The 27,665-nt window shown below is 44.0% G+C and overlaps 2 protein-coding genes across 2 annotated transcripts; one reads left to right on the forward strand and one right to left on the reverse strand.

Moving 5' to 3' along the window:
- The first annotated feature begins 6,067 nt into the window (after nt 1–6,067).
- On the forward strand, nt 6,068–6,952 carry Mpc1l (mitochondrial pyruvate carrier 1 like). The gene has a single exon (XM_021188738.1). It carries the CDS (start codon nt 6,247–6,249, stop codon nt 6,802–6,804), a length of 558 nt encoding a protein of 185 aa, XP_021044397.1. The 5' UTR covers nt 6,068–6,246; the 3' UTR covers nt 6,805–6,952.
- A 2,959-nt stretch (nt 6,953–9,911) lies between these two features.
- Nucleotides 9,912–27,352, reverse strand: CXHXorf38 (chromosome X CXorf38 homolog). Its single transcript, XM_029533957.1, has 7 exons — nt 26,713–27,352; nt 26,414–26,548; nt 21,654–21,773; nt 18,685–18,834; nt 17,089–17,268; nt 12,509–12,671; nt 9,912–10,809 (listed from the first exon to the last, which is right to left on the reverse strand). The coding sequence occupies exons 1-6, from the start codon at nt 26,926–26,928 to the stop codon at nt 12,510–12,512; spliced, it is 963 nt and encodes a 320-aa protein (XP_029389817.1). The 5' UTR covers nt 26,929–27,352; the 3' UTR covers nt 9,912–10,809; nt 12,509.
- Nucleotides 27,353–27,665: the final 313 nt, after the last annotated feature.

Raw genomic sequence — 27,665 nt, forward strand, 5'->3', positions numbered from 1 at the left:
CATTTTCTTCTCCAACCCATTTGCATGCACACATGCATACACATAGGGAGCAGACGACAACCTTGGGTGTTGTTCTTTTTTTTTTTTTCCCCCAGACAGGGTTTCTCTGTATAGCCCTGGCTGTCCTGGAACTCACTTTGTAAACCAGGCTGGCCTTGAACTCAGAAATCCACCTGCCTCTGACTCCAAGTGCTGGGATTAAAGGCGTGTGCCACCACGCCCGGCTTCACTTTTTTTTTTTTTTTTTTGGGGCCCTGTTTTTTTTTTTTTTTTTTTTAAAGATTTATTTATTATATGTAAGTACACTGTAGCTGTCTTCAGACACTCCAGAAGAGGGAGTCAGATCTTGTTACGGATGGTTATGAGCCACCATGTGGTTGCTGGGATTTGAACTCCGGACCTTCGGAAGAGCGGTCGGGTGCTCTTACCCATGGAGCCATCTCACCAGCCCCGGTGCCCTGCTTTTTAATGTGGGTTCTGGGACTCTAACTCAGGTCACCACGCTTGCAAGCCAAATACTTTAATAACTGGGCTATTTTCCCAGCTAATAAGCATAGAATATTTTTTAGGTAAAAAGTTTTAGTGCTGAGAGTGTTTGCTTAGCAAGTACAAGGCTTTGGTTCCATCCCCAGTGCCCACAAAAAGCTTTTTAAAGTCAAAATTCTGTGGGGTATTTTGTTTTAAAGACTTATTGATTATATATGAGTACACTGTCACTGTCTTCAGACACACCAGAAGAGGGCGTCAGATCCCATTACAGATGGTTGGGAGCCACCATGTGGTTGCTGGGATTTGAACTCAGGACCTCTGGAAGAGCAGTTAGTGCTCCTAACCACTGAGCCATCTCTCCAGCCCCCAAATCCTGTTTTTATATATACATCTTCCTGAGATGTAAAATCGTAGTTGATTGTTTTACTGAAAGGTTAAGTTTTTATTTCTGGTGCAAAGAGTAGGTAGCAAGAATGAGCACTAACCAACTGCTGTGGCAGTCCTATGCCATGCCAAAATGTGCCACTTAGGCCGAGGGATTACTTTCACTTCAAGGTGCCTGACACAGAGCTGACTCAGTTTTTTCAGAATGCAGGTAAACTCTCCCACATAAAGATGGCCATCTGTGTAGCAAAAGAGACAATTTTTAGTGGAGAGAATCCTGTGCACACAGACCTTGTTAAAATACCCATCACTTTCCTTTGTCCTCTCACCGATCGACTTTTCTACAATTGCCTGCCTTTGTTCAACCTAATACAAAAGCACACTGGTCCTGCCAACTCCTTGTAGGTCACGTAACTCTCATTAAATTCGTATGCTTTTCTCCTCTTAGTCTCTCAGGTCAACTTCAGTCTTAGGTCCAGCTGGGACTCTATTTGGTGAGCAAAAATTCTGCCTCCCTTGCAATAAAATCCTCCAACGTGGACCCTAAGCAGAGAGGGCGTGGAGGAAAACTGTACCTTCTGCTGGGCTCACGGTTGACAGGACCAGGTTGTGTGTACCTGTGCATAAGATAAAAAGCAGTATGTGTAAAATGTTGGGTTTCACAGGAGCTGAGCACAACTGATTTCCTTCTGCCATTTCATTGCATGTAGGGACCCTGACTAGGTGAGTAGACAAGGGGCCAGTGGGTAAACTGAGGCATAGCGTCCCAAACTAACATCCTTGTCTTTGTAGCTCCTGGCATATTCAAGAGTAGCACCCGGCCTTTGGCCACTGTACACACATGAGAGAAACAGTAAATAATGAGAGAGATAAGTATCAGGGCCACAGATGGCTCAAAAATTGCTTTCAGCGGTGACTGAAAATAGCAGAGCCAATATAACGGCCTATTGTTTTATTCATCCAGCCTCATGAGGCTCAGTGCTATTTATTCCCTTTGGTAGAAATGATGAGCAAATAGTCCAAGGAAGTCAGCACCAGAGATAGAAAAAAAAAAGAAAGGAAGGAAGGAAGGAAGGAAGGAAGGAAGGAAGGAAGGAAGGAAGGAAGGAAGAAAGAAAGATCCTAAATTACTCAACTCCTAATGTCCCATTTTTTTTCTATAGAGCCATAATTCAGAAACAGTTACATTAAAAGCAAAAACAAACAAACAAACAAACAAAGCAAGAACACTGGCCAGTATTCCAGGGAAAAGGTAATGAAACACATTTTTGATGTTTAGTGTTTTATATGCTTGACTCTGGTAAGACTCATGATGGATGTTAACAGTCGAGGGTTAAATAGTTAGTGAGGAGACATTTACATGGTCTCAAAGTATCTTCCCACAAATTACTTGTTAACTGCCAAGGGGGGGGAACCCTGACTTTACAGGGGAGAAATCTTGCAACCACAACTGTAGCATCATAAAGAGTCACACAGAGACCATGTGCTTCCTAACACAATACCCTAGAGGTACATCTCTTCCATTGTGTGCCTGCCAAAAATGAGCACCTTCAAGATAGCTGTCACAGCCACTTTGGGATGTTATAATAAAATGACTTAGACTGGGTAATTTATAAATAACAGAAATAGAGTCCACACAGTTCTAGAAGCTGGGAGGTTCAAAATTTAGGCATTTGGGAAATTCAGCATTGGATGGGTTTCTCTGCTCCCAAGAATCACCAATGAGACAAGCCTCTGGCAGGCCTGTGAGCGATTTTGATTAGGTTAACTGAAGTGGCAAAGACCCACCCTGAATGCAGGCAGCACCTTCCAGTGGCCCTGACATAAAGAGCTCTGAGAGAAAATCTTTGGCTTTTTGCCTGCTTGCCTCTTTGTGTTGCAGCTGCTGCCGACACCACTGCCACACTGCCACCGTCTGTCAATGATAGCAGAAGCTAGTTATTTCAACCTTCTAACACGAAGACCAGCAACTCTCCAGATATCATACAGACACGAATGGGACTGCTTCAGAGACTCCTGATTAATGTAATATCTGAGGGTGACCTTTAAATACCCGATCCTCCTGCCTCTACCTCCCAAGGGCTAGATTATAGCATGCACTACCAGGCCTAGTGGCCCCATTTGTAACTGCAACCTTGGGAGTTAAGTTCCAAGGTATGAAGTTTAGAGACAGTCTAACTGTATATTCCTGGTTGACCTCAAACCTACTGAGCTCTACCTGCCTCTACCTCTCAAGTGCTGGGATTAAAGGTGTGTGCTATCATGGCCAACTCGAGATGTGAACTTTTCAATATGAACATATTCAGACCATAGAGGTAGGCATTGAGGAAACTGAGGGACATTCCATTGAACTGCAAGCTTCAACTGACTCCTCAGGATCATAAGCAATAGACCAATTCAGCTACCAGCCAGTTGGCTTCTGAGTTGGTTCACCCCAACATCTACCCCATAGATGAACTGCTGGAGTGCATGAAAGGGCAGGTCCTGCCGATCCAAAGCTGGAAGTTCTCCATGACACTGGGCAACAACAGGATCTCTGAGAGGGGTCTCAGTGATGATCCAATATTGACTAGTGGAGCAGAAGCCAGAGGCCTCACACCCCACCAGGGACCACTGCAACGGACACTTGTGAGGGACACTGTGTGGATGAGAGTAAACTGTGGAGCACACAGTGACACACTACAGCTTCCATGATAAGGTGTTTTGTTTTTTTTTAGTTTCTTATTTCCTTGGGCAGAGGGTAGATACAAAGGGAAGGTGGGGGGTGAGTGGGATTGGGGTGCATGATGTGAAATTCACAAAGAATCAATAAAAAGTTAATGTAATATCAGCTCTCCAGAGGTGAAAGCAGAAGGAACCCAGTTCAAGGCCATCGGCAGTCAGTGTGTTCTGGGGCGGGGATGGTGATGTGAATCTAAGTAAAGGGCATGTGAGGGACAGAGAGGAGTATCTTTGCTTTCTTGGGAATGTAAACAGTATTAAAAGTAGAAACCTTCCTGCAGTCCAACTTTCCTGTAAGAAAAAAAATTGAATACACTTGGACTCACCAGAAAATTGTGTTGGCTTGTGGTCATTCATGTAAAGTAAAATTCTATAGGCCCTGTGACCAAGGACTTCAGAAGAATGTATGATGGTGCATTCCTCAAGATGATGCTAGGAACCTTTTTTTTTGGTGTTTTGAGACAGGGTTCCTCTGTGTAGCCCTGGCTGTCCTGGAACTCACTTTGTAGACCAGGGTGGCCTCGAACTCAGAAATCCGCCTGCCTCTGCCTCCGGAGTGCTGGGATTAAAGGCATGTACCACCACTGCCGGGTTATTTTTGTTGTTGTTGTTAATAACATGAATTTTTAAGGTTGTTTGTAAATCACAACAGAAGATATTAGTATTTAATGAATATCTAATTACTTTTCAACAATAGTTATTTTTAAAGATATATTTTATGTGCATCGAGTATTTTGCTTACATGTATACAGATGCAAAATGTTTACACCTTGTCATTGAAGGCCACAAGAGGGCTTCCGATCCCCTGGGACTGGAGTCACAGATGTTTGTAAGCAGCTATGAGGATGCTGGGAACTGAACCCTGGTCATCTGCAAGAGCAAGTGCCCCTAAACACTGAGCCAGCTCTCTAGCCCAGCAAATGCTAGTTTTATTAAAGTAAAATCACTAGGAAAATAAGCTCTACATTTGTCATTTTCAGTGGGACTGGAGAGGTGGCTTAGTGGTTAAGAATGCCTGTCACTCACTCTTCCAGAGGTCCTGAACTCAGTTCCAAAACACTCATGTCTAGTGGCTGACAACACCCATACATCAAGCTCCAGGTGATCAGACACCCTTTTCTGGGCTCTGTCGGCCCAGTACACAATAGGCACATGTATACACTTATATACATGTGCATACAATAAGTCTTCAGAGAAAAGAATTTTCATTAACAGATGTCAAAAATGTGTCACAGAGATTTGATTCAAGATGGTGGTGGCCACTGGTACCGGAGGAACTGCAGAGCCCACAGTATCACCAGCACAACTAAAAAAGGTAGGTCTTACAAAAAGATGCTTTGAAGATGAAAAGATGAAATTGGAAGGAAAGATGGCTGAGACGTGAGATCCACGCAAGAGATGTGGATCTGGGAGTGCAGCAGCTGCAGTAGCATCTGCAATAGCAGCACAGGAACATGTCACAAGTAGGGCTGACAGGGTGGTGACCTCCTAGAAAGACTTTCACGGTCTGTGTTGCTGCTGCTGGAGGCTATGTTGGTGTCTGTGCTCCATGCTACAGCCAGGAGCCAAGCTAGTGTCCTGAGTCCATGCTGTCATCAGAGGACAAGGTGTCCATGGTCCCTGTTGCTGCTGGCTGTTAAGGACAAGGAAGCTTCTTCCACAGTGGTAACAAGAACGTTACCACTGAGAATGAAAGGCACAGAAATGTTTGTGACTCCTCTTCACCCCACCCCCTTTGCAAAAACAACAACAAAACAAAAACAAAACAAAAGCAGTCTAGACAGGAAGCCATTGAAGAGGGTTCTTAAGAATTGTGATTGGGAGGCTAAAGTGTAACACTTCACAGTTGATGGTTTCTGGTGGCTGGGGGTAGGGTTGGGGTGGAGAAGGACTCAGTTTTCTTTAAGGAGCTGGCCCCCTGGGAGTTTGACCATGCTCCAGTGAGTCTATGGGCAACCCAAATTGGACTTGTCTCTTGTTTTACAAATATAAGGGTTTTTTCATAACTGAGTTATTAAAAAAATCCACAAAACTAAATTAAGGGCTAGACTTTCCAATAATATCAACGTTACAGAAGAACAAAAAACAAACAAACAAAAAAACACCCAAGCCAAAACAAACCAAAAACAAACCAAACAAACAAATGAAAAAAAAACCAAGAGCAAGAGAGGGGCCTGGGAAACTATCCTAGATTAAAGATTAACCCCAAATGCAAATCAAATATGAGTTTTGACTGGATTTTGAGTTTGTCCTAACAAGAATGGATAGAAGAAAACAGAAAGATAGTCCTCAATCTCTATCACTTAAATATGTATTGGGCATCAGCTAACAGTGATGTCCTGAATATTTATGAGTGGCTGATGGTATTGTGCCTATTGTTCCTAAGAAACAGATACTAAAATATTTAGGGGTGAAGTGGCATACTAAGTCTTCAAATTAATAAAGACTAAATTTCTGAATGTTTGAGAAATTGTATTGCCATGGAGTTACAGGCTGGATGAAACAAGTAACCGAAGAGAAGTCAGCTGGATCATCACTGCCCTGCCCTGTTTGTAGAGCCCTCAGTTCCTTGCCTTTGCATAGGTCTGGGTGTAGGAAGAGCAACAGGCTACATAAAGCCCCTCCTCCCACAGCGATCATACAGAAGAGCGCATGTGCACAAGCCCCACGGGCTACAGCCATAAGCCACTTCCTTCCTTGCCAAAAGCCTCACGTCAGCTGAGCACGTCAGCAGCACGTAAACTGGTGTCCTTTATGGCAGAGGCGCAAAAGCACAAAGGGTCTTCTGAGAGGTCCGCATTCCGTGCTCAGTTGGTGGCTGGCAGCTTGGCCGTTGGCACTTCTCCGACTGAGGCGACCATGGCGGCGGTAGTAGCGCTAATGCGGAAAACGCGAGATTATGTGAAGACCAAGGAGTTTCGGGATTACATAACCAGCACCCACTTCTGGGGTCCTGTGGCCAACTGGGGCCTTCCGCTGGCCGCCTTTAAGGATATGAAGGCGCCTCCCGACATCATCAGCGGCCGCATGACAACGGCCCTCATCTTCTACTCCATGGCTTTCATGCGCTTTGCCTACCGTGTCCAGCCTCGAAACTACCTGCTGATGGCGTGCCATTTCTCCAACGTGTTGGCGCAGAGCATCCAGGGGAGCCGTTACCTGAAGCACCACTATGGTGGCGGAGCCAATGCCAACCCTCCGGCCAAATAAGCCTGATGACTGGGGGGATGAGAGGGGTAGCCTGAACCAGACTTTGCAGCTTGCAAGCACTGGACTCTATTCCTCCTCAAGAAAAGCCAAGGAAAACTTTGGTTTGCAAACCCGATTTAAACCAGTTTGGTTAATTAAAAAAAAAAGCATCAAATTGATATTGAGTGTTGCCTGTTTTGTGAACTGGGAGGGGAAGGGTTTCCTAGGTAAGAGGGAGGGCAGATTGGTGGGTCTCCCTCTTCAAAAGACTTCAGGGAGGAAGAGGAGAACCAAACTATCTCAAAGCTTTGCTTTAAAAAATAAAACAACAACAACAGAATCCCACAAAACCAACCAAAAAACCTCTCTAGGGAACAGGCTTTTGGGTACCCAGGGTGTTTGGCGCCACGGGTTACTTAAAATTTGGTAGTGACAAATCCGTACACCAAAGGGGGTCCAGCGGGGGGGGGCTATTTCTGTAGAGAGAAATGTTTAGAAGGGAGTTTAAATGTAGTGAAATTCCAGTTTACATCTTAAAATACTTAGTAAGAGTTTAGTGCTCTTGGTTACCTAGAATAATGGAAGTTGCCATGGAGATGGGATAAAGGACTCAGAATGGTTTCTGGGCTCAGAATGGTTGCTGTCAATTCGGAAAGTTCTAGGAAAACATGCCAAAATTATAATGCTTTCCCTTTTCCCTTTAAAGTGAAAACTACAGGAGTTTGTGCAGTTGCTAAGCCCTGCCCCAGGGTTGATAACTAGCTAAGGATGGGGGGTGAGGGTCACTGGTCAGCAGTTCAGAGTATCCCCTAGGAATTCTCTGGGTGCCAATGATGCATTAAACTGGAAAGCTTGTAAAGAGGGAAGTCCGAGTTGTGAGGTAGGATCATTATAGCTAGGACAAGCTGTCCCCTGGGGTTTGATCCACACAGGCCTTGCCTAGGATTCTGCTGAATATAGGAGAGCCCATGCAGTTTCTGAGGGACTCAATACACATATTCACAAGTGCTGAACCTGCTTGTGATCAAGCTTACAAATGCAAAGAGATTTAAACCCCTTCTGATAGGTTCTGAGGCCATCTGCTCGTGGCTAAGACAGGCCCAACAGTGGAACTCCAGGAAAAGCTGCAGGAACAACTGTCATCTGCAGCATCCAAGCATGAGTCTTATTCGTGGGAAGTCCCTTTCACATTCTCAATATGAGGGTGGAGGGTAGGGCACAAATTATACGACAGGATATTAATTGCCTGCCACAATATAACCAGCCACCCAACAATTTAACAGCTTAAAACAACAAATGCTCTCACAGTTTTGTGGTCTCTGTGGCTGGAAGCTCTATTTCCAAGATCATGGATGTTTGTGGGAGGCTTCACCTCCGTGTCTTCCTGTAGCAGTCTCCAAAAGACTGCTCAAGGCACAGCCTGGCTCCCTGCACTGTGCTGCAAAGGATGGAAGATGAAAGTCTTACTGTGCTGAAGCTTAGTCATGAAGTGATGGAGCATCACTTTTGCTATGTTCACAAAGCAACCCTGCTGCACTGTGGAATACCAGAAAGCAAGATCACTAGGGGCGTGGAGGCTGGCCTGCCCCACAAGGTTCTGAAATAAAAACCGCCCTGTTACTCTGACAGCCTTGCAGTTAGAGAGACCGCCTTGCAAAGAGCTAGTATAAAGTGCTCTGCCAAGTCCTTAAAGTTACGAAGTGAACTATATTAAGATTTTTATTAAAACATTAAAGGATTTTCTTTCATTCCACTGAGAATCACATGAGTTGAAATTAATATTTAGGCCTATCTCACAAAGTGTATTTTATAATTTGAATGTATTTTAACACAGGCCACTGTTGAGTGAATGCTTTGCGGAGCAGGTACATTTCTAATTAACCTAGAAAAGGGAAAGGAGGCAATCCCTGATAATCTCCTCATCTTTGCAACTATGATTTAGCCACTTTTTCCTACAACTTCTTTCAAACTACCAAGCACCAGGGACCCAGGGAGAGGCTGGCTAAGTGTAAAGCATACTTATGGATGGAGACAGGCGCCCTACAGGGAGATGAAGGCAGCCTTGATAGAAGGCATGCCCTTCCTGGGTTTCCTCCCCTGGTGCTAGGATTCAAAAGCACGCCTGGGGGTGGAGCTACAAAATAGAGGCCCCAGCAAACTCCATAAATCTGACACAGACGGCTTACAATTTGTTGTTATTCATGTGTCTTGTTCTGAAATTAAAAACTAATAATTTTTTCAAAATACACGGATGCATGTTTATTATAAAAAAGAATATACAAAGTAGAAAAGCTAAATTCCTCTGACTGCTCCCCACAGCCCCGATTCCTCTTAGAGACATAATATAGAAGAACTTGGAAAACAGACCATCCCTTTCCAGACCTCAGTTACTATAGAACACAAACAGCACTACAGCGTGCTAGGTATTAGTCAATACTTGGTTTTTCTACTTATTTGCTTTTGGTAGTGGAACAGCCATCTAGTGAAGGCATTATACATGCTGGGCAGGCAAGCTCCAGTCCACCATCTCAAACTGTTTCTTTACTTTAGATGCCTTACAGGTAATTCACATGACTGCACTTCAGTATGGAATCATTCTTAAGAATAGTTATGTGGTATACTGGCTGGTTTTGTATGTCAACTTGACACAAGCTGGAGTTATCACAAAGAAAGGAGCTTCAGTTGAGGAAATGCCTTCATGAGATCCAGCTGTAAGGCATTTTCTCAATGTGTGATCAAGGGGGAGAGCCCCTTGTGGGTGGTGCCATCCCTGGGCTGGTAATCTTGGGTTCTATAAGAAAACAGGCTGAAGCTGGGCATGGTGGTGCACGCCTTTAATCCCAGCACTTGGGAGGCAGAGGCAGGCAGATTTCTGAGTTCAAGGCCAGCCTGGTCTACAGAGTGAGTTCCAGGACAGCCAGGGCTACACAGAAAAACCCTGTTTTGGAAGAAAAAAAAGAAAGAAAGAAAGAAAGCAGGCTGAGCAAGCCAGAGGAAGCAAGCCAGTAAGGAACATCCCTCCATGGCCTCTGCATCAGCTCCTGCTTCCTGCCCTGCTTGAGTTCCAGTCCTGACTTCCTTTTGTGATGAACAGCAAAGTGGAAGTGTAAGCTGAGTAAATCCTTTCCTCTCCAACTTGCTTCTTAGTCATGATGTTTGTGCAGGAATAGAAACCCTGACTAAGACATGTGGTATAGGACAGATGTTCTACACCTTATTTAGTAGGTCCTCAACTTGTGAACATCCATTCGGACATATGCAGGCACGGTTCTGTGGAAGAGATGCGGCAGGCTGATACCTCTGTGTTCAGCACATCTGCCTTAGAGCCCTTTATACAAGGGTCTTCCTTTTTCTGTTTCAATTCAATGAAATGCTACTAGTATAGTTCTCTGAACAATACCTCTAAACTGTGAGAGTGGCAGATAAAGGTAGTAAGATCTTTCACCACTTGTTACATTTGTATCTACTTCAGTGTCTGCCACAGGGTTGACACTTGGTGTGTGCTAAATTGATTAAGGACAAAATAACTAGACAAGAGTAAAATGAAAGGTTAGGATCTCAAACTTGCTACAGTTAGAAACTAGGTCTCTGTAGGTTAGTGCATCAAGATTCTATGTTTTGTACTTCAGATCTAGAAGGGAACTGATTTTTTTTCCCTCTGACGAAGTTGCAAAGTAAATGCAAAATCTTGCTTTACTTGAAGTCTTCTCAAGGACTTTAACAAATGAAAGGAGAAAGAAACCCTAAGACTGTAAACTAAACAGCAACCTGGAAGATGAAATAAGCAAGCTGCAAGCACATTTGTACTCATTTGGGTTATAAAGTTGAAATACATGCCAAATCCAGTCTCTATTGCTACCCACTCTCTGGAGGGTCCCTGTTGGGCAGGCAGCTGACCAGGTGAGGGAGTGACTTCATCTTTGCCGAGCCTTGGCGTGGAGAGTTTCTTCTAGGTAGTTCGGGGAACATTCAACGTCCAGAGGTGACATGAAGCAGTCTAATGCCAAAGACCCTGGGACTGAGCAGCTGGAGGGAGAAATGGAAGTGAGTCTGACTCCCACAGAGCACTGCAAAACTGCACACAATAGTACAAGGCTTCCACACAGTTCAGGAATAGAAGAGTTGTGAATGAATTTATGAGCATGGTGAAAGAGAAAGTTTTGTTTGGCTACTGCTAAGAATGATGAAATTTGCAAGAACTTTCCTAGCATTTCCACAAACACACAGTCCCAGAGCCTGAACCACAGTACTCAGGAGGTGCTGGAAGTGAGCGCAGTTTGCTTGGTCTTTGGGGACTGGGAGCTGAGGACTGACACCAGGGTCTGGCATAGGAAGAAAATGTTGTATAACTGTGCCTCACATCCACCTCCTTATGATTTGTTTCTATTTTGAAATAGGGGCTCCTGAAGTTGTCCTGGCTGGCCTAGAACTTGGGATCCTCGTAGCTCAGCTTTTGGGGGAGTTGAGGTCATAGGCATAAGCCTTCTTGCTTCGTTGGGCTTACTTCTTATCCATGCCCTGTTCACACCGGAGGGACAACTGACCTTGTCCTGACACCCCTTCTGGGTCTTCCTGTAGAGCTCAATCAAGCTGTTCTCTAGTGTGCCACTAAGCAGCCTGGGAATTCTTTCCCCTCTGTCTCTGGCTTCGAGCCCACAGTAACAGTTCCACACTCAAGAGAAAATGGTAGAAAACAATCACTTTCCTCTTGCCTTGATCATAAGCAAAAACAGAGTTAGACATTTTTATTTGGACACTTACGTCCCACACCACTCTTTGGTACAGTCAGAGTAAAACTTCCAAGCAGAGCCAGGGGGTAAAGTGCACTCCTGCCAGGGGCAGAACACCCTTACAGACCTAGTCCTCACTGTGTGAACAGCTGTAATTTAGGACCAGAAAGAGACTCTCTCCTTAGAAACAGCAAAAATCCCTGGGTGATAGCAAAAACCAGCACAGGACTAGTATTTCTGACTGACTACATCACATAATTCCAAGTTGATGAATATGAAAAAAGTATCTCTGACGCATTACAGAAAGGCACACAACCAAACTCGTGTGCTTTAGAAATGTTTCTTTTCTGTACAGAGAAGGAGGCCAGGCCAACTTTCACAAAACACGCCTGGATGTTGTCGAAGGACAATGTAAAATAAAAGAGAATATTGTCATTTTTATTATTTGGCAGAAAAACAGTAGAGGTATTTACGTCAATCAGCTTTCTAATGGACACTAGCCAACCACAATTAATACTGCAGTGAAAACTGGGCATCCCGGGCATCATCAGAAAGCAGAATGGGTTTTGACCATGTCACAAATGATATACTGGCTCAGCTAACACCAGACCTTGCCTTCAGGGATATGTGACTGACCTTGCTCCAGAATGGTGAGCTTTCACAGGTCTGTGAGCCACTAATGACAGAACAGGCACTTGGCCTGCTTTTGAAAAGGTTTGTATGTTTGTTTGTTTCAAGAAAGGCTCACTATGTATGTATAGTCTTGGCTGTCCTGGATCTCACTTTGTAGACCAGACTGGCCTTGAACTTACAGAGATCAACCTGCCTCTGCTTCCCATATGCTGTGATTAAAGCTATAAATTACCATTCCCAACCTTCCTTTCTAAAAGTAAGGGCACAGGGAAGAGCAAGTGAGACTGTTGGTTCATATGAGAAGTCAGACATCAAAAGGATAAGGCTATTGTGTCCCTCTTCAATTCAGTACCTACACTCACCTCAAGCCTTCCTTTCAGGTGTCTGTCTACCAGCATCCTTTGAAGTTTGTTTTTGATGCTGTAGATGGAGGCTGTCTAGCTTCTGCAAGTCTTCTGTAAGGCTGTTTCTAAGATCTGTGTTGCTTCTCAGAAAACCTTTTACCACATCCAGTTGATTTGAGATCTGTAAGAGGAAAGTGTACAAAATGCTGCTTAGGATAATTATTGTAACAGAATTCAATTAAAATGGAACAGGGTAATTTCAAGATTGGCTCCCAGGGCTGCAGGCGAAGCTCGGCAGCAGGAGCACACTTGGCATGTGCAAGGTACTGCCTTCCAGCTTCACTCTTCCCCTAAACCACCTGTTCCTGTTTATATGTCTACCACAAGATAGAAATGCTGACTACTGGCAAGTATCTACATCTACACAGAGGTTGAGTTTGCAAATCAAAAGCTTGGTGGATGGCATTGTGAAGAAATACTGAACCAAGCACGCGCACGTGCGTATACACACATACACACACACACACACACACACACACACACACACACACACACACACACACCACACACAAAAGGTATACTTAGCCAGGCATGGTTTTCACACCTCTTAAAGTCAGCAGTTGGAAAGCTGAGGGAGGAAAAATGACCACAAGTTGCAGGCCTGTACCAAAAAATAAGACAAAATAAAAAAGCACCCGCCACTCAAACCAAACATGATCACAGAAACACCAGCCACATAAAGGATGTTTATCACCACTCATTTTTTGCTTTAAAACTTGAATTCATATGGAAAGTGTTCATATTATACTTCTGAGGGTTTGTGTCTATATAAGAATTACTGATGAAAGATAAATCTATAAAACAGTACATATGCCAAAATTCCATGTCAACAGAGTATGAGGTTAAAAAGTCATCTTTTAAATCTGACCCTAGTTATTCCATTCTCTCCTTTACATGTAACCATAGCAAATGATCCAATTTCTTCTAAAAACATGTCATGTGTTTGTGTGTACACATTTTTGAAATCACAGAGTATGCGTACACAAGTGTTCTGTTATCTACCCACCACTCTTCACCCCTCTTGTCCTCTTATTCCTAACTGTCCCTTTCCTAGACTCAGAACTTCTGGCTTTATTATGGGATCCACTTAGTTTAATCAGGGCCATCTGTATGATCACCAGGCTGGGGCTATTCCCAGGAGCTTACTGAGATCAACAAGGGCTCTATTAACTACAGGCACTTCCTCTCTCTGAATCTACTAAGAGCAAAGCAGTCAAGACCTCTTATAAATATATACAAAATACAGGGCCTCTCTGTGTAGCCTTGGCTGTCCTGGAACTCACTCTGTAGACTAGGCTGGCCTCGAATTCACAGATCACCTGCCTCTGCCTCCCAAGTGCTGGGATTAAAAGGCATGCGCCACCATCACCCAGTTTAAAAAAGAAAAAAAAAAAAAGGTTGGGCTCCCGTTATTTAACTCACACTTGCCTTAAACACAGGATCCTCCTGCCTCAAGCCTCATTATTTTATTGGATTATTTAATATATATGAGTGCTTTGTCTGTCTGTCTGTCTATGATGCCTGCAGAGATCAGAAGAGGACATCAGATCCCCCTGAAACTAAAGTTACAGATGGCCATGAGTCACCATGTGGGTGCTGGGAACCAAACCTGGGTCCTCTGCAAGAGCAGCCAGTATCCTCAGCCATATTTCCTAAGCTTGATTTTAATGGCTGAATAATATTCCAATTATGGAAAATTCACTTTCAATACATTCTGAACCTTTTGTTGGAACAAGTAATCATGTGCAATTTACCCTCACACATATGTGACTCACATAAATGACATTTGTTTATAGAAATAATAGGCAGCTTTAACTCTGATTGAATGGAGTCTGTCTTAATTTAGTAGTTAGCTAGAAATGCTATGTATAAAGGTTATACTGATTTAAATCTCCCAACAACATACTCCTCAACATTTTAGCCATAATGAGGAATCTCAAGAGTGGTAGTGTCTGCACTGGTCTTATCCCAGAACACATTCACTGGTCCCTGGTCTTACAAAAATGCCAGGCACAGGCTGGTGAGATGGCTCAGCGGGTAAGAGCGCTGACTGTTCTTCCAAAGGTCCTGAGTTCAAATCCTAGCAACCACATGGTAGCTCACAACCATCTGTAATGAGATCTGATGCCCTCTTCTGGTGTGTCTGAAGACAGCTACAGTGTACTTATATATAATAAATAAATCTTTTTAAAAAATGCCAAGCACTATTACTATTAGACTGATGGAGCTGGGGAACTTGAGTTTGCCTACCACTGAGCTATTCCAACAGACAATCTGATTTGAGGATATAGCATGTTTATTAGACAGGGGCCCACCAAAGACAAAAAGTCAAGATTACTTAAACTCTAATGAGAAATACTAATACGACAGAAAGGAAGCTCATCAGCTCTGGAGTGCAGAAAAAAGGGACTGGGCCATAGCAGACCCAGCACACATTCAGTTATAAGACCAATGCTTGATGCCAGGGATGTGGGCGGGAAGACAAGCAAGAACCAGGCAGATGCTGAAGATGACAGAAGGCCTGCTGACTGGTTAGAAAGCCTTCAGCTGGCCTGTCTAGAGCCCCTACAAAATGTCAAGCTTTGGATAACCTCCTGAAAACACAAGAATGTGAGGAGCAAGGTGGTGCTATTGATCATGGCATGTGTTAATAACCATGAGATCTTCTAGACTGTGCTCGGTGTCCTGGCCAGATTATAAGGCCTTCTGCCATGCAGGTACTAAATTGGCTTGCTTTCTCATTTCCAATTAGAAGCAGAGTTTCAGTCTTTCCCTTTTGTCAAAGTAATAAACATAATAAATGTGCTTAAGAGGTTTTCATAGCTCCAGCTTGAAAGCAAGGCCAATTTAAAAAGGGAGCTTTTGCCCTGGTATGTGCCACTAGTGAGACTTCGTGAGACTAGTGAGCAAACAAGAAAGCCCGGTCTTCACCTTAGTATCATAGGATCTGATTGATTACAATTCTTATAAATGGTGAACTAGGTGGGAAACACACGCCAAAAAAGCTAGCACTCAGGAGGTAGAGGCAGGAAGGTCAGGAGTTCAAGATCATTCTTGGCTACACAATGAGTTTGTGTAGCCTGGGCTACAGGAGATGCTCTGAAAAAAAAGAAAAAGCCAAAAATGAGAAAATTGGGTGGAGAAAAATGGGAAGGTTGTGCACTTCCAAGTATAGGGAAGAGAAAGTAAATAAGAAACCCTGAAAGTTTGAGAAAATTGGAGTTATATAGGCTTGGTTATCACTCACTCTCATATATACAAATTAATTATGGTGACATTAATATGACCTAGGGAGATGGATCCAAGAATTAATCTAATAAAAGTACTTCAGCATTGTATTCAGCATACATTAACATAATTTAAATAAGTCAGTTAACTATGTGCTTACCTATTGTTCCATGTAAAGGATGCCAACAGTCTTACTCCTCCAGACACTTAAACCCAAACTCCCTACCACATTCTACCTATGATGACCACACTATCTGAAATATGAAATGTCCCATGGTCTACTAAACATAAAGGCATAGAAAATATTACCTATGTAGACTTGGTGCCCAAAGGACAGACTAATTAACCCTTTTCCTAACTCAAACAGGCAAGGAGGGCTAGAAATACACAGTTGCCAGTGGCTCTGAGGTAGCAGACCTGCTAATACACCAAGGGCTGCATGTTTTCAACCCTTATTATCTGTTAATTTAAAACCCACTTCTGATCCTATTGTTCTTTTGGCTGAAACCTGTTGTTTCCCTACTGCTTTCAGGGACAAAGACCCAAAGGACTCTGTGTGACCTAGAAAATCTTCCAAAACAGTTTCACCCTCCCCTGCCTCACCCTTCCCTCTCCATACCGCTTGTGCTTTCCTGGACACTGCCGAGCCCAAACTAACTAGCACGTCACACCTCTGCAAAGAGCATCCTTCCTTCCAGGCCAAATACTGAGCTCTTATCAAATCCTTTCCTTTACTAAATCCTTGACTTTACTAGCTCCTTTTGTTTTTCCCCCTTACATCACATAATCCTACAAGCATCTTGCTCCAGATTTTGTTGGAGCTCTTATACCACTGTTCAACTTGGGAGCACATATTAGGTCCTCAAGCATTTGCTAAGTATTGAAAGAATATGTACTTCTAGACAACATTTGACTTAATCAGAAACCTAGCTCTCTGTGTTTATCCAGGCTGGAGTTTTATGTCAACACAAGTTAAGAGTCATTTTGGAAGACAGAACCTCAATTAAGAAAATGTTCCAGTGAGACTGGTCAGTGGGCAAGCCTGTGGGGCATTTTCTTGACTAAGGATGGATGAGGGAATGCCGGGTGAGCCTGAGTTGTATACGAAATCAGGCTGAACAAACCAGGGGAAGCAAGCCAGTAAGCAGCACCCACCATGGTCTCTGCATCCTGCCTTGACTTCCCTCAGAGATGAGTGTGACCTGTGTACTAAGATGAAATCAACCTTTTCTTCCCCAAGCTGTGTTTATCACAGCAACAGAAAGTGTCACATCATGTCGCTGCCACCACCATCTCTCTTTGCTCTGTACCTCTTCTGGCAATATCTCTTCTTCTGCTGCTTGAAGATACATTTCTTGCAGTTTTTCCTTCAGCAATTCTATTTCAATCTCGTGGATTTGGCTCACACTCAAGCAACTTCCAGTTTCAAACTCACACCCATCTCGTTCATCTTCCTCGGGGATGTGAACAGCCCAGTCAGATGTCAACAGCTGTGGGGTGACCACACAAATCCATCAACAAACTATGTTTTAAAGTTCAGGTTTTAAACAACTTTTTTAATCAATTCTTTGAGAATTTCATATGTACACACAATGTACTTTGACTATAGTCACTTTATTCCCCATGACTTCTCCTGAACTCATCTGTACATTAAAGCTTCACTTTTTTTAAAGATGTATTTATTTATTATATGTAAGTACACTGTAGCTGTCTTCAGACACCCCAGAAGAGGGCATCAGATCTCATTACGGATGGTTGTGAGCCACCATGTGGTTGCTGGGATTTGAACTCACGACCTTCAAAGAGTAGTTGGTGCTCTTAGCCACTGAGCCATCTCTCCAGCCCTAAAGCTTCATTCTTAAGCTATGTCACTGTTTGTAGTGTTGGTAATGGTAAATTATGATAGATAACTAACCTACCACCCCTCACCCCTCCCGATGCCACTTCCACTGCACTAACAGAAGGCTTGTATTTGAGTGCAGGTCCGAGAAGTTGAGTTCCATTCCTGCATCTCATAAGGTGAAATGAGAGAACGGACTCACAAGAGTTGTCCTCTGATCTCCACATGTGTACTGTGGACTGTACACATCTGTGTGTGGGTACACTGGTGCACACCCACATGGACACACATGCATACACACAACATATATGTACTTTAACAGAAAAATTCTACTGGAGTATTCAAAGAATTTATAACAAAATACCATTACTAGATCTATTTTAGCCACACACAGTTATTAAAGGAACACTCGACTGTTACTTTCTGGTTTTATATGAGCTTTTCTGCTCGGTTCGCATTATAAAACTTAGCTAGGAGCTGGGGCTATAGTTCAGTGAAAAAGCCATGTGTGAGGCCCAGCCCTAGGTTCCTCCCCAGGTAGGCCCTCCAATAGAATAAAACAAAGACTAGGAGTATGGAGTGCTTGCCTGGAATTCACAAGGACCTGTGTGTATGCCAACAGCAACAGCAAGTGATAATACAGAAATACATTTTGGTTAAAATAAACATCAAATTTGGGTTTCTTCTGTTTGAGAAAGGGTCTCACAATGTAGCTCAGGCTTCCCAGGAGTTTATAGTACACAATACAGGCTGGCTTTGAATTCAGAACATAATATAGGCTGCCTCGACCTCCCAAGTGCTGGGATTTACATGGACCACTAACAGCAAATTCTAAATGTATGACTATGGATGCTTTTGACCCCTTAAGTTTTGTGTACCAGAACTGTTAAATGCAGTTTCAGATGGGCAGGATGGTGTATGCCTATGACCCTAGTACTCATTTCGTAAAGACGGACTGCTGCATGCACATTTGTGGACAACCTAGTCTACATATGAAGTTCCGGGACAGGTAGGGTTAACAGTAAGATCTTGTCTCAAAAAACCCCAAAGGTATGAAGATTCTTACCTGTTCTATTCTGGAATATACTGCTACAATCTCTGGGATATTCTTGAATTCGTTCAGAAAATTTTGGATCTTGATCTGAAAATCTCGAAGCCAAGTAGATGAAACTTTCATCTCTGAAGAGTGCATTATCTCATTTCGACACTTAATCACCTACAGAAAAACAAAGATAAGAGTCTCCCAAAGTTGGGAGTTGTTTGGCAAGAATTAGGAGGTATGTGGCATTGCTGGGGGGGGGCTGCTTCACTGGGGTCAGGCCTTGGTTTCCAAGGAGCCATGCTATTCGCAGTATGCTCTCTACCTCCTGCGTGGAGGCCCTGCACATGCTCAGCTATTCCTGCCGCCAAGCCTGGGGCTGCACCATCACAGACTTTAACCCTTGGCAACTGGGAGCCCAATTAAATCTTTCCTTTCTAAGCTGCCTTACACTATAGCAATATAAAAGGAACTCATACAGTAGAAGAAAACCAACTCCTTCAAGTTGCCCTTTGATCTCTACATGTGTATAATGTAAATAAATGTAATAATAACAAATTGGACACAATCAACACTTTAAAAAACCTTTGTTAAGTTAATGGGATAAACTGGGACCATGTAGCTTTAAGAAGAAATTACAGAAATGCTTTACTAAATTACAAAATTGGCCAGTGTGGTCTGGTATCTAGAGGGCAAGGGCTGGACCTTTCATGAGACCACCAGGATCTTGCACGTCCTTAAGAGGACAGTGGGGCCTGCTAGCCCCCAATGTCACCAGGTCTTCTTTTTTTTTTTTAAAGAAGATGGAAGTTCAGATTAAATGACTACTAATTTGAAATTTGTTTATTTGAAATAACTAGGCAGAAACTAGTGACACGGTTCAGTGAGTAAAAGTGCTATCGCCACACCTAGCAACCTGAGTTCAATCCCTGGGGTAAATAAGGTGGAAAGAACTGACTTGAAAATTGTCCTCGTATAGTCACATGAGCACACACACACACACACACACACACACACTTGCCCACGCATTTACACAGACAACAAATAAGTATATGGTTCTCACAACCATCTATAACTCCAGCCAGCTTCATGAGATCTGATGCTATTTTCAGACCTCCTCAGGCACCAAGTAGGCACGTAGTACACATACATGTGTGCAAGCAAAACATTCATACATATATAATATCAAAAATTATAAATAAATAAATAAATAAATAAATAATAATCCTGTAGACTCAGGTAGGACAAATAAAGCAGGACAACAGGCCAGCCTTTGGCTATAGAATATTGTCAAGGGTAAAGAATTATTCAACCCATTGCTACACAAATAACAACCAAGGAGAAGAAATTCAAAGAAGACGGGAGAGAGATGCTCAGTGGTTTAAAGCACTTGCTGCCCTTCTAGAGGGCACAGGTTTGATTCCAAGCTCCTACATGGTAGGTAACGACTGTTCCTCTAGCCCAAGGGGATCCCAACTTTCTTCTGGTCTCCACAGGCACTGCATGCACATGATGCAAAGATAAACATGCAGGTGTAACACCATACACATTAAAATCAAAAGAAAGCTCTGAGAAGAGAAGGTAGACAGTCATGGTGGCAGGCAGTTGTGATCACAGCACACAAGAGAATCACGAGTTCAAGGCACAGAGACACCTTGTCTCAAACAGAAAAACAAGGGATGCATGAAACCTCCATGCTTGGAGCCTTGGAAATCATCCCAAAAGATCTTAGTGCAGGTTATAGTTATATCAATTTGATATAAGCTGGAGTCATTTTTGGAGAGAACCTTAGTTGAAAAATTCTTCCACTAGACTGGCCCATGGTACATTTTCATGATGTGGGAAGGCCTACTGCATTGTAGATGGTGCCACGGCTTTTGAAGAAAAAGTAGCTTCCCTTCATGGCTCTGCATCAGCTTCTGCCTTGGGTTCCTGCCCTGCCTTGCCTCAGTGATGGACTGAGCTGTGGCATTGTACGCCTTTCCTCCCCAGGTTGATCTTGGTTACAACGTTTAATCACAGCAATAGAAACCCTAACTAAGACAGGAACTGGGATCAGGTTCAGAGGTATTGTGGTCATAGACACGCCCATGGTTTTGTTTTTCCTTCATAGTATTATGGAAGGATGTTGGAACTAGGTTCTATGAGAGGTTGGAAGATAGGCACACTAAAATCTTGCCTGGCTTGTAATGTTCTAGAGGGACATTTTGAGGAGTTCCTTAAAGACTCTATTGGGGTCACTTAATATTTTGAATTACAACTCTGTAGTGTCTGATGAGGTGGAGATGAAGAATTGACCATGATTCACAAGAGAGCAGCACCACTGAAATGGAACCCCCTGCTTACTAGGACAACGGATGCTAGTTAGCTGGAGCTGAGAAATAAGCAGTAAGAAGATGACTGTAAACCTAAGACTATTTCCACAGCCACAGCACAAAGGTGCTGGGTCCCAGAAGGCTGCATCTTACACTACACTAGTCCCTCTCACTGGGGGCGGGTTTTAAGGCTTCAAAAAGCCCATTCCAAACCCAAAGTTCCTCTCCTCTTGATATAGGACTCTCAGCTCCTTCTTCAGCACTATGTCCGCCTACATGCTGCCATGCTTCCTGCCATGGTGATAATGGACAAAGCCTCTGAACTATAAGCCAGCCCCAATTAAATGTTGTCCTTTATAAGTGTTGCCTTGGTCATGATGTCTGATCACAGCAATAGAACAGTGATTAAGACAAGCATAGTAACAAACTGTCAGGAAAGTAATTCTGGAGAAGTGTAAGGTTACTTACAGATTCTCAGACATACAGAGTACACATGAAATGAGGTTCATGAGCTGCTTAGTGATGTCAACTTTGGGCTCAAGTCTTTCTTTGCCACTGCTGTTCTGAGTGCTGCTAAGCTACACCCGTGTGGCTGGCTTATTATCAGAGGAGGTTCATTGTAGCCTTCCTAGTGTTGACCAGACTGCATGGGTGGATGGTTCTGAGTCCGAAAGCTCTTACCTCTGTGACCTTCTTCCGGTCAACCACAAAGTGATCACAGGAGTTGATGAGACTTAAAAGAGCAACCGCATCACATTCCTCAGGTCCTCGTTTGTCCGCCAGTCCTCGGGGCATGAAGGCCTATAGTAAGGGAGGTACTAGGTCACCTGAGTGTCCCCGAACTCTGAGTGTTATAGAGGCAAATTCTCTCCCCATTTCCTGATGACTAATGGTCTCTTATCCCTTGAAGCTTCAAACTAGAAGCTCATGACTTCAAGATGCAAGTGGGGAAGTTCTATCCCACCTAAGCAGGGCATTAAGGGCAGGGCTGCACTATCCCTCTGCAATATTGTATAGAGTTGATAAACTGGCTTTCTTCTTGTCCTTCTGTTTTGCCTTTTGAGACAAGGTCTCTCTCTATAGTCCTGGCTACCCTGGAACTCAATAGGTAGGCACGGATGGCTTCAAAGACCCTGGACTATAGAAGGAATATTTGGAAGCAAACATAATGCAGTCAGGAAGCAGCTCTGAATGATGCTTTCTACATGACTGTTCATACTGATATTCCAAAGGCCGGCAGTAGGCACAGGGAGAGTTGCTTTCAAGGTTATTGAAATGTCATGCCAAGAGAACACCATGCTTGAGCCTCCCATAAGTCAAAAGAATTTTGTGTACATAGACTAACACAGGGTCATCATAATATTTCTCTATTAGGGATGCTACAGAGGTTAACAAAGAAAGTAATGTACCCAGGTATGATGGTTTGTATATTCTTGGGCCAGGGAGTGGCAACATTTGGAGGTGTGACCTGGTTGGAGTAGGTGTGACACTATGGGTGTGGGCTTAAGATCCTCACCCTAGTTGCCTAGAAGTCAGTCTTCCACTAGCAGCCTTTGGATGAAGACATAGGCCTGTGCCATGCCTGCCTGGATACTGCCATGCTCCCACCTTGATGATAATGGACTGAACCTCTGAACCTGTAAGCCAGCCCCAAGTAAATGTTGTTTTTTAGAAGACTTGCCTTGGTCATGGTATCTGTTCACAGCAGTAAAACCCTAAGACACCAGGTAACCAATATAAGAGACAAAAGCAAACCAACAGCCGATTTCAGCTGTTGAAGGGAAAACACAGATGGTCCATCAATGCCTCTAAACTGACCTAGCTTTATGTCCCCAGTGTAGAATAGCTTCTACCCAATATGTTCTTGCTAATACAAACAATTGTCTTTGCCAGATTAGTTTTATTTTGGTAATTATTCCCCTTCTTTTGAAACCAGAAGCTAACAGGAAGCCTGTTGCCCCCGTACAGTGCTGCACACCGACATGTGTCACTCGGTAAACACATAGCAGAGAAACAACTATGAAAGTCCCTCAGCCTTCTGCTACTTCTTCACTGAGGGGCTGGAGCTGGAGAAATGAACCCAGGCGGCCATGCTGGGCCTCAGTGGCTCTGCACTAAGTGTCGAGTTTACTACAAGGACACCAAGAAACCTCCCCCACGAATTCTACAAGGAAACAAACCCATCAAAGTACTATGTGAAAGGCTACCCATCTCACTTTGCGTATAGCTATCCAGGAACCAAACAGTACCTAGGGCCATGTAGGTAGTCGTGGCCAGGATCTAGGCAGAAGATGAAAAGGTGTGCTGTAGAGGTGGACAGGAGAAGCACTACAAACCCTGGAGGGCAGAAAGGGGAAAAGATGAAAGAAGAATGATTCTGGGAGAGGTTGGAGATGCAGCCCTGTGGTAGAGTACTTATATCACATTCATAAGGTCCTGGATCCCCTTCCTCAGGATGGCAAAACCACACATAGGCATAAGAAAAGGAGAATATGGGCCCTGAATAGGGGCTGTGGTGGTACGTGGGTTTATGGCTGTGAGAGCTGTGGAACTGGCTAGAAACTACTAAAGTTCCTCTGGGCTCAAGGAGAATTTTATAAGAACATAATGGAGAAGAGAAAACCTATGCTGGCTGTGAAGACTCTGATGCTATGTATGTGAAATTAATATCTTCTGATGATCATAAATTTATTGTAAAAAGAGAGCATGCGTTAACATCAGGAACAACATAGGCCATGTTAAGTAGTTCAGGTCAGTTTGCTGAGAATGAAACCAACGAGGTCAATGCTATCAAAAGTATGTGTATATTTTACCTACAAGGTTCGCTATACTAACAGCTCCACTGAAATTCCTGAATTTCCAATTGCACCTGAAATTGCACTGGAACTGCTGAAGGCTGCAAACTTTCTAGATTGTTAAATAAAATAAAATAAATTATAATAAACTTAATTTTTTCAGTATTTAATACCTGTAGTTCATTTAGTAATTTTTTTCACATGTAGCATGTTACCTGTATGAAATTGAACTCCAAAGATAATTGCCGAGCAGATACTTTCTGTCATTTGCATAGCAGAGTTGAAATGTGTTTGCTACATCAACAAATTAAAGACATTTCACAAGCCAAAAATTTTTTGCCAGTTTATTAAAAAAAAAAAGGAAAGGAAAGGAAAGGAAAGGAGAGGAAAGGAAAGGAAAGGAGAGGAGAGGAGAGTATTATTTGACTGGGAATCAGGTGGGTAAATCCCACTGCAGAACTAAATGCCAATTGCTGAGGAGATGCAGCAGAGGGGTTAGGGAAACACCTGGATAAGTACATCTGTAGCTCTGAATTACAAGGGCAAGGGTCATTGCCAGAGAGGCTAGAGGAGGAGATGTCACAAAGGCAGGAGTGTCTAAATCCAAGTGTCGGTGGTGATAGGTAAAATCGATGATGCTAGGAGCTATGCTGCATACCTGCAAACCTAATAGCTGAGAAGTGAAGGTAGGAGAACCAAGAAACCAACTTGGGCTACATAGAAACACAATAAACCCATGGTTGTGGTGTAGCTCAGTATTAAGAGTGTTTTCCTAGAGTGTGTAAGCTCTTGGGTTACACTGCCAGCCTTGAAAGGAGGAGGGAGAAGGCTTGGGAACAGAAGTCAGGGGCAGATGTGGGGCAGGGGCAGGGGTAGAGGCAGGGGCAGGGACAGAAGACAGAGTTGCCTGAGTTGAAGAACATGTGGGAGTTAAGGAGGAACAGGCATCAAGTCCTCTTAAGGAAGTTCTGCTAAGTAGATGTATAGATGGCTGATAGATAAATGGGGAGACAGTAGGAGTTTAGAGAAAACCCTTCCCAACAATTTTATTTTCTAAGTATTTTCCAAGTGGTTATAAATATAGCTATGAAGTATGTAAGTCAGAGGTTTTGAGTCGGATAGTTGTAAGCAACTATCACTGTGGGTAGGAACCTGGAGGCAAGAACTGGTGCAGAGGCCAAGGAAAGGTGCTGCTTACTGGCTTGCTCATCATGGCTTTCTTAGCCTACTTTCTTATAGAACCCAGGACCACCAGCCTAGGGATGGCACCAGCCACAATGGGCTGGGCCCTCCTCATATCAATCAAAGAAAATGTCCTACCGGCTTGCCACCGGTGGGATCTTATGGAGGCATCTGCTTTATTTGGGTTCCCTCTCTCCAGATGGTTTTAGCTTGTGTCAAGTTGACAGAAAAGTAGCTAGCACAAACTAAGATAATGGTGAAGCTATTCGTATAGTGATAGGATTAAGCCCAGGAAGCAGAAGAGTGGACAGCTAAACATTTAAGGGATGAGATCCAACACATAAGTGGAGGGACAAGGCAAATGGGAAGTCACTTTGTGGCAGAAAGAAGAAACACACACACACACACACACACACACACACACACACACGTAGAGTTATAGGTTCAATGAAAAGACGAGGAACTTGGTGTTTGAGGCATCCTTCAACTCCATGAAGCATGAGCTGGGATGAAGGAGGGGAAATGGGAAGAAGAGCTTGGGGAGGGAAGGCAGAAACAGATAGCTCCAGGAACCAAAGTGCAGAGAGAGGCATTAAGGCTCAGGATCAAGAATGAAGTGACACCAGTGAGTTCCCTTCCAAGCGGATCTTGTGGCAGCGTCTTCTTTATTTGGATTTCCTTCCCTCCAGATGGTTTTAGCTTGTGTCAAACTGATGGAAAACTTAGCTAGCACGGACTAAGATAATAGCAAAGCTATCGCAATGCCAATGTGTGTTAGGAGCTACTTCTGACACCTCCCTCCATCACTACACAACTTCCAGGAAACATGAAGAAATCCAAGCAAATTCCCAATCAGACTAGGCATTAAGTCACAGTGACAAAAATCTAACTAAACACAGGCCTAACAACGCCTACCACATAACAGTTCCATCTTCTAAAGATGTATACCTTAGCTAAGCAGCCTCTTGGCACTCGACAGCCAAAATAAGCCTTTTAGTAAGTCTGCCGTAAAGCAAACCTTAACGGTTCTTCCATGTCCCTCAGCCTGTATTGGTTTCCCCTGATTTTAAGACAGCATCTTACAATATATAACCCAAGATAGCCCCAAACTCGCAGTGAACCTGCCTCAGTCTCTCCAGTGGTGATATTATTTAAACACACGAGCCACTGCTCTTGGCTTCCCGCTACATCTTCCCCCAGTGTCTCTTATTGGAACCTTTAGTATAACTTTCCAGAAGCAGCGAAGATCAAGTGCCTGCGAAGAAAAGCAGGAGGCTTTTTGCCGAGCTTAGACAGTTCCACTCTAGTATCCCCTAACCACTACGCCACTAGACCTCAGAGAACCAACCATTCTTCTGGTACTTCTGTCCTTTCTGAAGTCCCAGTTTGCACTCAAAACCCACCCTTCACCCTAGGGCACCAGGAGCAACTTCATATGCTTTCCTCCAGGCTACAAGTGCTTACCTTGGCTACCTCCCAAGGGTCCACGGGCCAGAGGCCTGGCCTGCAATTTCCCCAGTGCACGTCTCCATTTCTGTTGATGTGATGCCTCAAGATTTCGCGTTTCCACTCTATGCATACCTGACACTGAGGCTGAAACTACAGAGGGCAGAGGTGAGGAGGGCCTGGGATGGGTGGGGCAGCAAAATAGGAACACCCCGGAAGTAGTAGGCAGTCCCGCCCCGGGAAGGAAAAAGACGGCAAGCATACGGAATAAGGGACAAGCCATGGAGATGTGCCCAAGTTCAGGGTCAGTAGCTCACCTGGCGAGCGCGTGGGCTGCACCGGGAACCGCCGCGGCAGGTAGCGTGGGGACCAAGGCCAGGGACTGCAGCCAGCAGTCCACGATGGAAGGAGAGCACTTCACGGTCTATGAAACCCTGCAGGCAGCTGCGCAGCAGCAGCAGGCACTGTCCTGCTTTCACCCAGTTTTTGTACTCGGCACAATTGAGGCGGGCTGCCAGCTCCGACAACACCATGTCTTACTCCTGAAGGCGGGGCCAGCGGTAAGCACGCGCAGCACCCTGGGATGCTCCCTCGCAGCGCAGGCGTAGCCCAACCCAGAAAACGTCGTGGTGGCGTTTAGCGTCGCTGAGCAGTGTACACTTCAGAGACTAGAGGCTGGCCATTCTTTCAGCTCCAGGAAGTGGCAGCTCCACCCCCACTTAAAGGAACCGCTTTTGGTTTGTGGACTTGGAGCATTTAGACTAATCCTTTGAAGCTTTAATTTTCATTCCCGAATACCCTGCCAACCCTCTAACCTGTTCCCCTCCTGATGTGCTGACCTTTACATTGTAAAGATGGAGGCATGCTCAAGGCGTGGTTCTTGAATGACATTATGTTCCTTGGATTGTGCAATTCTACAAAATTAACTCATTCCTAAACCCACAGAACAGCAAATTCGGGACATCAATAACATGCTTACCCTCACCTGAAGCAGGGGGCCTATTGTATTATGTTGTGTGCCATGCCCCCCACTACATACACTACAGTGATGCTAGGGCCAGAAACTCCTTAACTGGAGCGCCTGGCAGAAAGCAGCACAGGGGATAATGTACTTCCTGGATAGCCCAGAAAAGGGTTATTTCAGCTACACAGAGAAGCCATATGCTACAGAGACCAGAATGCATTAGACTGTCAACATAAGTGAGAAAACATGTTTTAGATGCTTTTAGTGAGGTTTTTTGACTTTGGCAAACATGTTCAAGTGGTATGG

Source organism: Mus pahari, chromosome X, assembly GCF_900095145.1.
Source record: "Mus pahari chromosome X, PAHARI_EIJ_v1.1, whole genome shotgun sequence".
Classification (NCBI taxonomy): Eukaryota; Metazoa; Chordata; class Mammalia; order Rodentia; family Muridae; genus Mus; species Mus pahari.